This window comes from Taudactylus pleione, unplaced genomic scaffold, assembly GCF_031769625.1.
Source record: "Taudactylus pleione unplaced genomic scaffold, aTauple2 ptg000760l, whole genome shotgun sequence".
Lineage (NCBI taxonomy): Eukaryota > Metazoa > Chordata > Amphibia > Anura > Myobatrachidae > Taudactylus > Taudactylus pleione.
In genome coordinates, this window is record NW_028285162.1 from 1,697,107 (window position 1) to 1,713,128 (window position 16,022).

Below are 16,022 nucleotides of genomic sequence, written 5' to 3' on the forward strand. Positions count from 1 at the left end.
GGCGGCTCCTATTATATCTAATACAGGCTTTTCATTGCCTGTAGCAGAGTATAATTCCTCACCTCCTGTGAGGGAGGCCCTTACAAAGAATGAACAGAATGCTAGTGACCTAGAGAGCAGTACTCTGTCACTCCCCCACCAGCTTTCCTCTACTCAGCGGGGCTAATTACCAGTGTACAACACGGATATGGGACAGGGTTAGAGCATTGGCCACAGCTAGCATGCCGACTGTGCTGTTTAGTATGCTTTTGTTTTCCCCGTTATTTAGCACTCCCACTTTGGCTTAAAACAGACTTCTTAGCTTTGCAATGTACTTTTTGTGTAAATATACTTAATGGTAAGTGAGTGTGGTATGCATTTTATTTTCTGCAGCCATTTGTCCCTTTGCAATTATTCATGCCAACTATTTAACCGTCTGGCTTAATTAAATTACTTGTTCTTGTTTGTGGTAAATTGTACAACTCCATTGTATTTCTTACAACTGCTCTCATCTCACTCAGCATACAACCTCTACACTTTTTTTGTAGACCTGTCCCCCAAGTATCACCTGCTTCCCTCTAGTTTACTACTTATTTAGTATGCCCCCCACAGCTATCCCCTTTACTGTTCACACAACCACTCCATGCATACATCTCTCCACACTTCTACTTTAGCACCCCAACTCTACTCGCCCTGCACAACTGACACTGCCCAGCCTGCACAAACCACAACTACCCAACCTTCTTGGTCTTAATATCCCACACACTTTCTCTTCCAATACGCTAGCGTCATGTTCCCCAACCCCGTACCCTGCTCAGTCCACACAATGTCATCACATTCTTCCGTCTGCCTCCCACCCACAATGTGCCCTCATAGCCTATTCCACCCCTACCGGGCACTACACCGCAGCCCTCTCTCACTGTCTTATAATGGGCCTGATTAAGAGTTACACGTAAAGCGCTTTCAATTATGTTCGGAAATAAATGTGGATTGCTGCCTGAACGGACGCCACCATCCCAATCCATCCGCTGGTAAAGATATCCATCATTATTTTCAGCACACATTTGCCCCAGTCCTATATTTGGTGCACAATATCTGACTACAGTCGAAAGGATCTCTGCATACGATTATCTCCAAATTGACCGCAATGCAATTCCGTCTACACTTCCACGCCACATCCTATTTGCTAACTCCACCATTGCTGCACAGTTACAACCACACTCTGGCAAGTAGAGATGAGACTGTGATCCGTACAACACTGACTTAGCTCATAATGGCTCTGATGTGTATGTAGGCCCCGACGCTTGCACAGTTCATGAGATCCCATCGCAGTCCGAATTGTGTGCAACTCAGAATCAGGGGCAATGTTTGTGACTTGGGGATGTGCTTCTAATGTCTCAATTGTTCTTCCCCTCTAGATTGTAAGCTGTATGGTAAATGGTCCTCTATACCTATTGCCTCATATTTGTTCTCCTCTTGTTTCACCTTACATGTACTTAGCCCATCTTTGGGCAATTCTATTTTATCTAACAGGAAAAGTATCAAATCTTGAAGAGAAATAAAGTACCGACCAATCAGCTTCTAACTGTCTTTTTACAGGCTGTGTTAGAAAAAATAGAAGCTGATTGGTTGATCTCTCTCCAAGATTTGATAAATCTCCCCCTATGTAAATTTTGACTGGTGCTGTGAAATTTGTGTGTGTGCCTTATAAATAAACTTTGAAGATATTCTGTCATATATTAGACGTGGCCTTTAATAATGTATGCTATTTGCTTTATGCAAAGTTATTTTAATTCATTATTTTCCTGTGTTATTCCAGGCGGGCAAGTTTAATTTGCAGTCCCCAATCTTGTCTACTTACAACCAACAACTATGGCTAATGTGTAGGATTGTATTGGACAAGTCCGATGGTAAGAAATCCATACGTCTGCTAATGCCCTTTCATGTGTGAAAGCACTCAAAATGGTCACTTTGTATAAGGTACTTAAGAAGGCTTCATGTGACCCCACTGTAAGAGCAGGGGCCACTTGTGAGGTCCCTGAAAAATGCCATGAATCGTGTAGATTTGTTTGACTAAAAGTTTAATATGTAAACATAGAGGTTTTCATGCAGATTATGTCAATTGCCGGTGGGTGTAGGGGAGGGGGAATACTAATACAAGGGCATTACTTGGTGTGAGATGTAAATCCAGAGTAAGGTGCAACTTTGCACCTTGGCAAAACATGTTGCAGTGCAGGAGGGCAAATTTAAAATATGTGAACAGATTTCGGAGTAGGGCATGTTTTAGCTGATCCGCAACGGCCATTACTTCTGAGCTGCATACAAAAGTAAAGTAGACCGTATTTTCCCCATGTGAGTTCAAATAAAAATTGTATTTGCGCCCCTTGCATTGTGCCATGGCTTGTTCGGCTACAAATTTGCACCCGGTAGCTGGCTCTGCACACTACATATGACCTGACACTTTTGTTTCTACTTCAGGGTCCATAGGGTATCCACAGGATACCTTGGGGTATAGGTGTGACGTCAGTCATCGGGCACCATAGAGTTAAGCTTTCAGCCTCCCAGGATGCACTAGGGTCCCCCTCCTATACCCCGCCTCCGAGCCAAGGCATCTCAGTTTAGTTTGGTGCCCGGCCGGAGTCGGGTGCACCTGTTGGAGTGGGGGCTAAGAAGAGCCCCTGAAGTTTTCTTCATGCAGCTGTGGCTGCACATATGGAAGTACAGCATGGACAGTCAGTCCTGATGTCCATGCTGTCTTCCCTACACCCCCGCCGGTACCAGAACGCCGGTACCAATCCGGGGATGCTGGTAGGCATCTGTGGTCACAGCTAGCGGTGACCCCAGATGTTCAGGACCATGGCCGGAATCAAGGGGGACAGCAAGGTAAGCAGCGGTGTCCCGCGGTGGGTCTCCGCTGTTACATGGTCCAGAGTCCCCAGGCAGGGGGCTCCCTGGGGACTGGCTGCAGCGTGGAGCCAGGTATATAACCTGCGCTTCCACTACCCCCCTGGGGCAGCGGACCGCAGCAGAGCGGTAGCGCTGCGGCGTCCCGGGGGTTAAATGCATGCCAGGGGAGCGCGCCTTCCCTGTCTCACAGCCGGCGCCTCCCCCGCTGCACACATCCCTCTCTGCAACACGCCGACTGGCCCTGCTACTCCCCCAGGCCAGCCTCCTCTCTGCTCCTCGGCGGCCATCTTCAAGAACGCATGGTGAACGCTGCTGGAAGTCTGGACGGAGGCATCGTGGTCTGGGTCCCCCCGCATACCTCTCCTCCGCTGTGGTCAGGTCTGTGTATGCAGCGCTGTGTTCTACCAGACTCTGTGTCTGTGTAGTTGATTTATCAGCGCTGTTAGTGCAGGAATTGAGTTTCTTTGCATTGTATGTGACTGTGCTAGCGCTGCTGCCTGTACTTTCCATTTCTGACTGTCAGCCTTATTACTGTCCCTGTTCTTTCAGCTAAAGCCCTTGCGGTGCGGTGCTGCAGGGTGGTCTCTCGCCTTTTTAAAAAAATTGGTGAGAGGGTTCACATACTTTCTCAATCATGTCTGAAAGTGACTTTCCTCTCCGGCTGCAGTGTACTATGTGTAAAGTACCTTTAGCGGAGGGGGAGGGTAGCGCAGAGGGCCTCTGCCGGCAGTGTTTGTCGTTGGCGCGGCCTATTACGGTTACAGCACCGGTACAGGAGCCGCCCTGGGCTTGTTTCGCTCAGGCGCTTACAACCTTAGTGGGCCAGTTAGCTCCGCAGCCCGCGTTTACGCAGATGGGTTTGTCCCAGCAATCAGTGGTGTCGTCACCCATGCAGGGTTTCCCAAGACAATTGGTGGTACCCCGCAGTCTCCCTATTTCCCCTCTCCCGGTTTCTCAGGAGCCGGCGTTGGTTAACTCCCTGCCGAGTTCTGTACAGCACTTGTCGGATGTGTTGCAAGGGGAGTCTGTGGTGCGGCCACATAAACGGCCGGTGGCGTCTGTCGGCTCCTTATGAGGATGACGAAGGGACGTCTGATGATGGGGAGATTCTGGATCCTTATGATCAGGAACCTCTCCGTACTAAGGAAGCGGACGCTAGGTCCAAGGTGTATATTCCTGGACTTATTCGGGCAGTCCGCACAGCCTTGGTGATTGAGGACGAAGTTCCTCCAGCGGCTTTTTAAGGATGTGAATGGTGACGCCACAGTCTTTCCTCTTTCGGGTCAGTTGGTGGACCATTTAGAGGAGGCATGGAAACAGCCTGGCAAGCGTTCGCGGATAATTATTTTGCTAAGTGGGAATCCCCTCCACAGGTGGATTCTCATGTGACATGTCTTGTCCGTAGTGCCACATTACCAATGCCATCCATGTCCTCCCTTAAGGATGCTACGGACCGCAAGGTGGAGATCTGCCTGAAGTCCGCTTATTCCCTTACGGGGGGGGCAGCGCGGCCGGCTATGGCCATTTGCTGGGTTGCCAGAGCTATGGAGCGCTGGGCGGATTCGTTGGAGGCGTCCTTTGATTCCGGCTGAGCAGGCGGAGTTGATTCGGCCACTTATATCAACGAGGCGGCCTTAGACATTAGTACCCTGGCGTCTCGAATTTCTTCAGCAGCGGTGGCTGCTCATTGCACCTTGTGGTTGCGATCCTGGAAGGCGGACGCTGATTCCAAAAAGGGTTTGGAGGCGTTACCCTTTAACGGAGAAGTTCTCTTCGGACCAGATCTGGACAAGATTGTAGCCACACTGGCGGCAGCCAAATCGGCATGTCTCCCGTCGGCCGCTGTCCCTTCTGGTTCAGGACCATCGTCCTTTCGGTCTTATAGGACCCAGGGCAGGCCCAAACCTCAGTCTTTTCCCCGACAGGCTGGCCCCAAGAAATCGGCCAAGCCCCGGAAGCAGACCTGGAGAGCCAGATGACAAGCCTGCGGCCTGATAGTCCGGGCCTCCCTTTGGGGGATCCCAAAGTGGGAGGCCCCCTGCAGCAGTTCGCCCGGTGTTGGTCGGTCACCACGACAGACACTTGGGTTCTCGAGGTGGTCTCCCACGGGTGTGCCCTCTCCTTCCGGCACAGACCCCGGCTCGATTTTTCACCACTGGTCTACCATCAGACCGGAACAAGGCCACGGAGCTGTGGAAGGTCTTGCACACTATGCTCCAGGCTGGAGTTATAGTGCCTGTTCCATTCTCCCAGAGGGGCCAGGGTTTCTATTCCAATCTCTTTTTGGTGCAGAAACCCAATGGGTCGTATCGTCCGATTCTCACCCTCAGGGCTCTCAACAAGTCTTTGCGGGTGCCGAAGTTTTGGATGGAGACCCTACGGTCCATCATTCTGGCGCTGGAACCTGGGGACTACATGGTGTCATTGAACATACAGGACGCTTACCTGCATGTCCCTATTCTTTTGCGCCATCAGCGGTTCCTCAGGTTTGCAATTCGCAGCGACCACTTTCAGTTCCGGGCGTTGCCTTTTGGCCTGGCGACAGCACCATGGGTTTTCACCAAGGTGATGGCGGTCATGGTGGCTTCCCTGAGGCTGCAGGGGGTCCACATGTTGCCGTACTTGGACGACCTTCCATTAGTGGCAGGATCTCCGGAGCTCCTTCTGCGCCACTTGGACCTGACCATTGTGCTACTGCAATGGCACAGCTGGTTAATAAACTGGCAGAAGTCCACTCTAATCCCGTCTCAGTGGATTCTGCACCTCGGAGCCTTATTGGACTCGGGACAGCAAAGGATCTTTGTGACTGGGGAAAAGATCTCTGCCTTACAGTCGAGGGTGCGCAGTTGTCTGCACAGCCACCAGGTGTCTCTACACTCGGCGATGAGGTTACTGGGCGACATGGTGGAATATGCCCAGTTTCACTCCAGACCTCTGCAGCACCTTATCCTGTCCAAGTGGAACGGCTGCCTCAGTCTCTAAAATCCCAGACGATAGTGCTCACCCCGGAGGTTCGCCTGTCCCTTGCCTGGTGGTTGCAGACGACCCATCTCAACAAGGGATGTCCGTTCTGGGTACCGAATTGGGTCCTGTTGACAATGGACGCCAGTCTTCGGGGCTGGGGAGCAGTTCCGGGTCTACACTTGTTCCAGGGCAGGTGGACTCCGACAGAAGCAGAGCTTCCAATAAACATCTTGGAACTCCGAACGGTTTTCAATGCTCTCCAGCAGGCACATCGGGTTCTACAGGGTCGCCCAGTGCAGGTCCAGTCGGACAACGCTACCACCGTGGCCGACATAAACTGGCAAGGAGGAACCCAAAGTCGGGCGGCTCTCGTAAAGAGGTGTCTCGGATCCTGGTATGGGCGGAGCGCAATCTTCCGGCTATATCAGCTGTCTTCATCCCGGGAGTGCTAAATTGGGAGGCGGACTTTCTCAGTCGCCAGGACGTTCATCCGGGGGAATGGTCCCTGCACCCGGACGTTTTTCAACTTCTGGTGGACAAGTGGGGTCTTCCAGAGATCGACCTCATGGCATCCCGGCACAACAACAAGTTGCCGGTGTACGGGTCACGCACAAGAAAGGAAAAGCGTCTCTGATGGATGCTCTGTCCGTCCGGTGGACGTTCCGGTTCACTTACCTGTTTCCTCCGGTTTCCCTTTTTCCACGGGTAATCCGGAAATTCAAACAGGAAGGAGGGACGCTCCTGTTGATAGCTCCCGCGTGGCCCACACGGCACTGGTTCTCAGACCTTCAGGGTCTGTCCGTGGCCACTTTGGATGTTGTGCGGGCCTTGAGGACTTATGTTGACCGCACTTCTTCGTTTAGGAAGTCGGACGCCTTGTTTGTCCTCTTTGGCTTCCGTAAAAAGGGTTGGCCTGCTTCAAAGCAAACTTTGGCAGCCTGGATCCGTATGGCTATTTCTGAAGCCTATCTTCATGAAGGCATGCCGGTTCCTCCTTCTGTGAAGGCTCATTCCACTAGGTCTGTGGGTCCTTCGTGAGCAGCTCCACGTGGTGCCTCTGCAGTCCAGATCTGCAAGGCTGCTACGTGGTCCTCTGTCCATACCTTTGTGAGGTATTACAGGTTTGACACCTTCGCCTCTCAGGATGCTTCCTTAGGGCGGCGGATTCTCCTTTCAGCACAGGAGCGTCCCCACCCTTAAAGGATACTGCTTTGGGACATTCCCAAGGTATCCTGTGGATACCCTATGGACCCTGAAGTAGAAAATATGAGATATGGTAGGAACTTACCTTTGTTATCTCTATTTCTACGAAGTCCATAGGGTTCCACAGGACTCCCACCCTGTTGCACCTGTGCTGCAGATGGGCTTTGCTCTGGTCACCGGTTTTTCCGTCTCTGGTGAGAATGTGATTCTTGTGTGTATCCAGATCTTTTTTCTCTCTTCCTTCTCCTCCTCCGGCCTATGGCTTGGTACAAAACTCAGATGCCTTAGCTCGGGGGCGGGGTATAGGAGGGGGACCCTAGTGCATCCTGGGAGGCTGAAAGCTTAACTCTATGGTGCCCGATGACTGACGTCACACCTATACCCCAAGGTATTCTGTGGAACCCTATGGACTTCGTAGAAATAGAGATAACAAAGGTAAGTTCTTACCATATCTCATATTTTTGCCTTGTCTATTCTTTATACAAAAGACAAAAAATGGCAGCTGCTCAATCAATCTGGCAGTACTTTTCAGGTGCATGAAAGGGAGGGGTCATACCAAGTAGAAAAAGAGGGGTGTTAACCCCCTATTGTTCCTCAGCACACTGAATTATACTTGCAACAATATATGAAGACTATTTGGTAATAGAAATTCAGAGATATTTGCACGCATTTGCAAATACATGGGAAGCTGTTAGGCCACGTCACGGCTTCTCTGTCACTAGCAGTCCCTAACACTAAGGAGTTCACTGCACTGTCACCCTTTTTTCATTTTTTGTGTGATGCCCTGGGGGGGTCCTGGGCTGGATGTTTTTTGGGGTGCCCTGCGCCCTGGACGTGAACCCCTTAGTGTTAGGGACTGCTAATGACATAGAAGCTGTGACGTGGCCTAGCTGCTTCCCATGTATTTGCAAATGCATGCAACTAATATCTCTGAACTTCTATTACCATATAGTCTTCATATCTTTTTGCAATTATAATTCAGTGTGCTGAGGAACAATAGGGGGTTAAATCCCCCCCCTTGTCTATTCTTTAAAAGTTTTGGTAAATTAACGATCTCCCCTACAACTTCAGGGTACTTAGAGGACTTGTCACTCTTAAAACATTGAGGGTAATTCAATCTTGTGCAATGTAATGCAATTGCGCACAAGGTTACGGAACTGCCGACATTGCATGTTTTCACTTGCAAACGTGTAATGGAAAAGATAGTGTAACCCACACACCACTTTAAGAAAACTGTAGCCTGTATAAAGCAATAATGGTGATATGCTGCCTTCTCCTAACAATTCTCTAATGTGTGATTGGCTAGAATCGCTTGCTAACCTGCATTCTTTTATTTCTCTATTCACCACTCTTTGGTCAGTGAGTATTAATAGTTTCTTCATATTCTATGTAGGATCTGTAAAGTTGTTTGATATTATGCAGTATAATGAAGTCACTCATGACCTCTCCAAAACTTTGACTGACACTTCCTCCTAAAAGACCAGTATAAATTACATGGTTTATTTTCTAATAAATATATTGTTTTAGTTAGGGAGAATAAAGTGTTAAATTCGCGTTTGCAGATGAAATGACTAATTTATACATTTGCCTATTACGATACTCTCTCACATGATGGCCTATTTGTCTTTGTGCAGACTCAAGCTTCCAAAACAATTTTACAATGTCTGTGAAAATACATGGTGTGACTCCAGATGCATCTGTACCATATGTTGATAACAAAGAACACACTCGTCCTAGGACAATTAGCTGTGCACAGGTACATATCTCTTTCTTCCAGTGCTTCACTGAAACCAGCTCCTAAACAGATTGTGTGGGTCAGTAAAGATTAAATTTACTTAAGGTGGGTACACACCTGACAGATATATCTGCAGATGATGGTCGTTCATACACACTGAACGGCCATCATCTGCTTGTGCCCTTGGGTCCCGGCGGCCTGGAGGCGGGACCCGGTGGACTGGTCGGGGGCGTGTCCCGCACCCTTCCTCGCTGCTGACCGCCCGCCCATACACACTTGCCGATGGACAGATATGTCTGCAGACATATCTGTCCATCGGCTGTGCAGCATAGCCAATACGAAATGTCGGTGAACGCCGACGTTCACCGACATATCGCGGGTCCACACTAGCCGACAGGCAGCAGATATATTGACCGATCAATTGATCGGCCAATGTATCTGTCAGTGTGTACCCAGCATTAGACATATTAAAACAGCAACCCCATGAAAATGTTTGTTTTGTAAACCTTAAACATTGTGTTTTAACAAGAATGTTGGTATTTACTGTGTTTCCTTCTTTTTTTTCAAGCTGCTGTTAATGATTTATAATTCTGTACAAGGTCATATACTACTATGGCAACCACAGTCACATGGCATACTTTAAAATACCCCTAGAGCTCTGTCTGTATGAAGAGTAATATGCTCTCCATCCTCCTTCACATGAGACACTAAAATATGTCTGTGCAACTGTCAATCACATTTTTGCAACTTTAATGGTGCATACACACGGTCAGATCTGTCAGATGAACGATTTAACCAACGATTTGAACGATTTAACCAACGATTTGAACGATTTCAAACAGTATTAAAATGAATGAAATCGTCAAAATCTGACTGCAAACACAGACTGTCAGATATCGTTATCTGACATGCGGGAACGCGCATCATTCATCGTTGCAGGCTCACATGTCAGATTTTATTTCAGATATGAAGTAATGAAGGATTTTTAAAATCATTATCGTTCATATCTGACAACAAATTTGACTGTGTATGCATCATAAGTTATGAAGTAATAACAGTTTGTAAGGACAGCTAAGAAAAGTCACTTTAATGGTGCATACACACGGTCCGATTTGTCGTCCGATATGAATAACGATTTAAAAAATCGTTCATCTGACAGATCTGACCCTGTGTATGCACCATTAGATGCATGCTTAAAAAGTCCCTTTCATTCTATGGACGGGGACCTTTGATTTTCTAATTGTAAAAATTGTCCCATAATGTAATATTTTTTTTTAAATACAATTGATGTTTACCAATAATAACCAGCTTTGCTTTGGCTTTCCCACTTATTTCTAAATTAAATAAATGTGGGCTGAATTCAAGTGGTTTTTCAGCATTCAATTACCTAATTCAACCCAGGTTAATACAGTTGGGATATACAACAATTAGCCATAACCGTAAAACAACTGACCGGTGTAGTGAATAACATTGATTATCTCATTACAATGGCACCTGTCAAGGGATGGGATATATTAGTCAGCAGGTGAACACTCAGGGCCTGACTCAGACCCGCTCGCGAGCGCTGAGCGCTCGCAAGCGGGTCGATGGTGCCCTAGTGCGCATGCACACGATGGAGGGAGCTCAGTCGTGCGCATGCGTGAGACCCGCATAGCGACGGCCAGCCGTCGCTATGGGTCTCGCACCAAAGGGGGCGTGCTGTCGATGGTGTGTGACAGCACGCCCCCTTTGGTGGGCGTGCCGGGGGCGTTGCTGCCCAGACGGAGGCGTTCCCATGGGAACTCCTACCGTCTGGGTCCGGCCCCACTGACATCACTAGTGATGTCAGTGGGAGTGCTTTTGGCTCTGATAGAGCCAAAAGCACTCCTGGGCTTGCGGCAGCGAGACCCTACCGCAGGGACTCATCGCAAGCCCGATAGTCGCGATGGTCTTGACCACCGCGACCATCTTTTTGGCCGCTCGCATAACCTGTGTGTTGTCACCCACAGCTATGCAAGCGGCCAGGAGGCCGCTCCAATTTTAGGTAGGAGGGCCCTGATTCAGAGCAAGCACTCTGGTCAGAGCGTCCGGCTCAGAATCAGGCCCTCAGTTCTATAAGTTGATTTGTTGGCAAGCAGGACAGATAGGCAAGCATAAGGATCTGAATGATTTTGATAAGGGCCAAATTGTGACCTAGATGTCTGGGTCAGAGCATCTCCAAAATGGCAGGTCTTGTGGGGTGTTACTGGCATACAGTTGTTAGTACCTACCAAAATCGGTCTAACGATGAACAACCAGTGACTGGGTCATGGGCGCTCAAGGCTCATTGATACGCATGGTGAGCGAAGGTTAGCCCATCTGGTCCAGTCTCACAGAAGAGCTATTGTAGCACAAAAGGCAGCAAAAGTTAATGCTGACTATGATAGAAAGGTGTCAGAACACACAGTGCATTGCAGCCTGCTGCGTAACCGCAGACAGGACAGAGTGCCGACAGAAGGCACCTACAATGGGTACCTGATCGTCAGAACTGGATCATGAAACAATGGAAGAAGGTGACCTGGTCTGATGGATCACGTTTTCTTTTACATCATGTGGACGTCCTGGTGCGTGTGCGTCATTTACCTGGGGAAGAGATGGCACCAGGATGCGCTATGGGGATTAGCCAGACTAGCCGGAGGAGGCAGTGTGATGCTGTGGGCAGTGTTCTGCTGGGAAACCTTGGGTCCTGGCATTGATGTGGATGTTACTTTTACACATACCTAAACATTGTTGCAGACCAAGTACACCCCTTCTTGATGCCAGATACCACAGGACACCTTGAGAGGTCTGGTGGAGTCCATGCCTCGTCGGGTCAGAGCTGTTTTACAGCATGAGGGGGAGCTACACAATATTATGCAATAGTTTTTAATGTTAGGCTTTAAACTTGTAAACATTCACAACCAAGTACCTTATACTACAATTGTATTTAATTTTATTATATGTTCCACTTATACATATGTAGTCTGTACAAGTTCCTCTGCTGCTTGGTATATTGAACCACTGACTGCCCCTCACTGTGGAATATATTTTTGCAATACAAATAAATGAAGGGAAGATACAGAATTATCCGTAGATAAGGAGACTGAGGGGGAAATGTAATAGCCTGCGAGATGCAGGTATCTACGTGATTCTCGCGAGACTCGCCATTTTTTTGAAACGGCATTATATTAAAATGCAAAAACAACCTGTTTTTGCCTTTTAAAGTGATTGAAAATAAATGGTCTGTCTTTGCGCAATCATGTTGATGCCTGCATCTTGCAGGCTATTACATTTTCCCCTGAGTATTAAGCAAGGAGACTGTTATAGAGTGACAGCCCCTCTACATTCGCAGGACAGCTATCAGATTGTTGTATTTTCACTGAGACAGCCAGCAAAGAGGATTCTAATGCGATAATACATGAGTGGAGGTTTTTCCACTACATGAATCTTGTTAGAAATGTGAGCTCTTTATTTAGATTCAAGGCTTCTTTTCTCAATTTCTGGCATGCCTACGGTTACATTTAAAGGACTACAACAAAGAGAAGTGACAGAATCCCATGAGCAGTAGCCTGAATCAGCTGACACGGTGGCTGGGACACCCTCTCCTTGCCAATACCCAATAAATCTGCTGATATTGCAACACTCTTTGAACACCCTAGCTGGATTTAGGATATTTCAGCTTGAATAAGTTAATTTAAATGGTCAAAAGACTTTCCCAATGGTTTTACATTCTCCTATTAGAAAAAAATAGTTATTATTGTTCACTTAGACACATTCTTTTAATGACTTCAAGCGAGATGCTACATGCCCATCTCCCCGTAATCCATAGTGTGAGGAATGGGGAAGTGCCCTCCTAAAGTTAAGGTTCGCCTCTCCTTCCATCCAAGAATATCCCTGTCTATCCAGACAAGGCAGATGAGATGCAGGGGTCACTATTCACCGATTTCTCCTTCTACATTTAGCTCAAAATAATCTATCCTCCAAATCCACTATATTATGATCACTTTGAGTTCTGGAACAGTTATGCTGGAAAACCGTTTACTTGGGGAGTGTGTGCAGCCAATCATGCCTCGCTTTGGCCTTCCTATGTATTTCTTACTAAATATAATTTACCTGAGGCTGATGTTTGTCTCAGTGGGCATTTATCCTGCACCTGGTCGTAGAGAATAAAACTGGGGTATCTCCCCTGTTGTATATAATCACCTGTGACTGCTTTATGTCATCCAACAAATATGTCCCAAATACCATCTTAACAGTTGCATTTCCATTGGCATCCTCACCTTAAATGTCATAACTTCTAAGGATTAAAAATTTATTTATTTTACAAATTCCTGTATTAATTGTTCATCTTTCCTTAAAAATCCTACTGAAAGTTAAAAAAAACTTTTCTTATAAGTCCTATTCTAAATCATCTGCCTTAAACTTTATAAATACTATTGGTTTATATAGCGCTTATCATATTAAGCACTGTACAGGAAATTTGTAATCATTCACATCAGTCACTACAAATTGGAGCGTACTGTCTAAATTGTAAGCTTAAGTTTAATTTTTTAACCTAATACGTTATTGAATGGTCCCACCTTCTCATGGATAGGACATATATATGTTATTACAGTGACCATATTTATTCATAACCATCGCTACCTATTTGGTGTCTGCAAATTTTCACAAACTAGATTCAGCCACACATACATACATACATACATACAGTCTGAGAGAAAAAAATTAAGCATTGCTCAAATCTATATTTTTGTTTCACATTGGCCATAGCTTGGGTAAACAAGGCTCTGGAATCTTGGACTGAGCAGTTGGCTTCAGGCATTCAATCTTATGTTGATTCCGCTGAGCTCCTAGCCTTGGTAGACCAGATCCGAGAGGCCTCAGTATATATGGGCGATGCGGCTTTGGATGAAAGCATCACTGTTGTCAAGTATTTCCGCTCTGGCAGTCTCGGCTAGATGTTCACTTTGGCTCCGATCTACGCAGGCAGATCCAGAGCCCAAGTGCATTCTGGAAGGTGTTCCATTTGAGCGGGACACGCTGTTTGGTCCGGAACTTACTAAAGTTATTTCTCAAGCAACATGGCAAAAAGATTTTCAGACCATAGCAAACCATTGTGGTATTCCCGATTTTATAAACCTACTGGCTTCTCGTCTCAACAAGCAGTTGTCAATCTACATAGCAAAGGTCCAGGGATCCTTGGGCAACCATGGTCATTCATACTGGAGTATTTTTTTTCCACCTCTTTCCATGGTGGCCAGAGTACTTCAGAAGGTTCAGCGAGAGACTGTTCCGGTCATTTTCATTTCCCCGGATTTGCCATGTCCAGCGTTTTACTCATATTGGCTTGGTCTTCTGGCTGACGATCCATGGCATCTCCCCCTCAGAGAAGTTCTCCTTCGACAAGGGCCATGTCGTCACCCCAGTTTGTCTTGACCAACTTGAGGCTAAGATATTGAGAGCTTGGGGGTTTTCGAGACCAGTGATTTTCTACTATTCTTTAGGCCAGGAAGCCAGTTACATCCAAGATATATCACAGGGTCTGGTGTCAGTACATTTCCTTGTGTGAACGTTGTCGCCTTTCAGCCAATGTCTTCCGTCTTTCTCGTCTCTTGTCCTTTTTGCAAGAGGGACTGTTAAAACGTCTTCACCTGTCTTTAAAGTGGCAGCTATCTGCCTTTTCTGTGGTTTTTCACATGCATTTATCGGTGCAAATTTTTTTGCAGGGGGTGTTGCGCATCCACCCACCTTACATTCCTCCTATCCTTCATTGGGATTTAAATTTGGTCCTGGACACTCTTCAAAAACCACCTTTTTGAACCTCTGGAATCGTTAGCACAACTCTATCTTCCTTTTGAAGGTTGCTTTCCTCCTAGCCATCGCTTTCGCTAAACAGCTTAATCCCTTAATTATTTTTCATTCTGATAGGTTGGTGTTACACACTATGCCATCATTCTCTCCTAAGGTAATGTCCAAGTTTCAGCTAAACCAGGACATCGTTCTTCCTTTTTCTAGTCCTCCTCCTTCCAATTCTTTGCTTCATCGCTGAGATGTGGTGAGGGCATTACAGATGTACGTTCATCATACCTCGGTCTAACATCGTGCTGGTGGATGCTCCTAAGCGTGGATGGCCGGCCTCCAAGTGTTCGATTGCTAGATGGGTGACCTCAGCTATTCGCCAGGGATATCTGTCTTCAGATATGCTGGTTCCTACTTTGCTACTGGCCCATTTGACGCGTTCGGCCTGGGCCTCTTGGGTGGTTCAACATGGTGCTTTGGTGCTGTAGTTTTGCAAGGCTGCAACCTGTCTTCTATGCATACGTTCACCAAGTTATGCTGTTTTCATACTTTTGGTTATGTCGAGGCTGGTTTTGGCTGCCGTGTGTTGCGTGCAGCCTTGCCAGAAGGGCCCTTCTCCAATCCCCCATCCCCCCCCCGTTGGACTTGATTTGGGAAATTTCAGCATAGATCTGATGATTGGGAAATTGGATTTTTTTTATGTACTCGCAGTAAAATCCTTTCCTTGTCATCCCTCTGGGGAATACTGCTACCCCTCCCTTCCTAGCCTTTTGCTGTTTTTGTTTGGTTTATGGTTGTTAAAGTGGTGCGACTTTGCTCCTCCAAGCAGCTTTGTTAAAGTACTGAGGCTTCAGGGAAGTAGGAGGGTTTAAGTGGGGGGCGGAGCCAATCGGATTATGGTGTCTGTTTACTAAGCTTTGGAAGAAGATAAAGTGAATGGAGTTAAAGTACCGGCCAATCGACTCCTAACTGCCATGTCACAGACTGTTTGAAAAATGACAGTTAGGAGCTGGCTGGTTGGTGCTTTATCTCCGTCCACTTGATGAGACCTACCATGGACTGGTAAACTAACTTTATCCACATTGGTCTGGCCACCTTTGCATGTAATAACTATTTCATTAAACAAGGACATTTAATTTGCAGACCTATATTCGGGACTCCATCCTGGGATTTTAGTGCAATTCATATTATGAATATTGCTGCTATTTCTTTTTGTTTCAACTATTTTTATAGTTTAGTTTTTATGTTATCACATAGGTACATTAAATATACATTTTTATTTCATACCTTGTCGCATGTATTTTACAGGTTGAGCGCTATAATTTTTTGGTGTTTAATTCTCTAACTCTATACTGCCTACTTCTGTGGCCCAGCCCACAGAAGTAGGCAGCAGCCATATTTAAATAACCTAACCCAGCGTCCGCTTAGCAGTGTACCC

General features: G+C 46.9%; 1 protein-coding gene across 4 annotated transcripts in view; it reads left to right on the plus strand.

Annotated features, from left to right (window-relative positions):
- TMEM181 (transmembrane protein 181) overlaps positions 1-16,022 on the plus strand; it is a 183,145-nt gene that overhangs the window by 93,197 nt on the left and 73,926 nt on the right. For all 4 annotated transcript variants that reach the window (XM_088457424.1, XM_088457423.1, XM_088457425.1 and 1 more), the window contains 2 exons: positions 1,799-1,889; positions 8,688-8,809. In XM_088457424.1, coding sequence (XP_088313550.1) covers positions 1,799-1,889; positions 8,688-8,809 — 213 coding nt within the window. The remainder of the gene's footprint in view (positions 1-1,798; positions 1,890-8,687; positions 8,810-16,022) is intronic.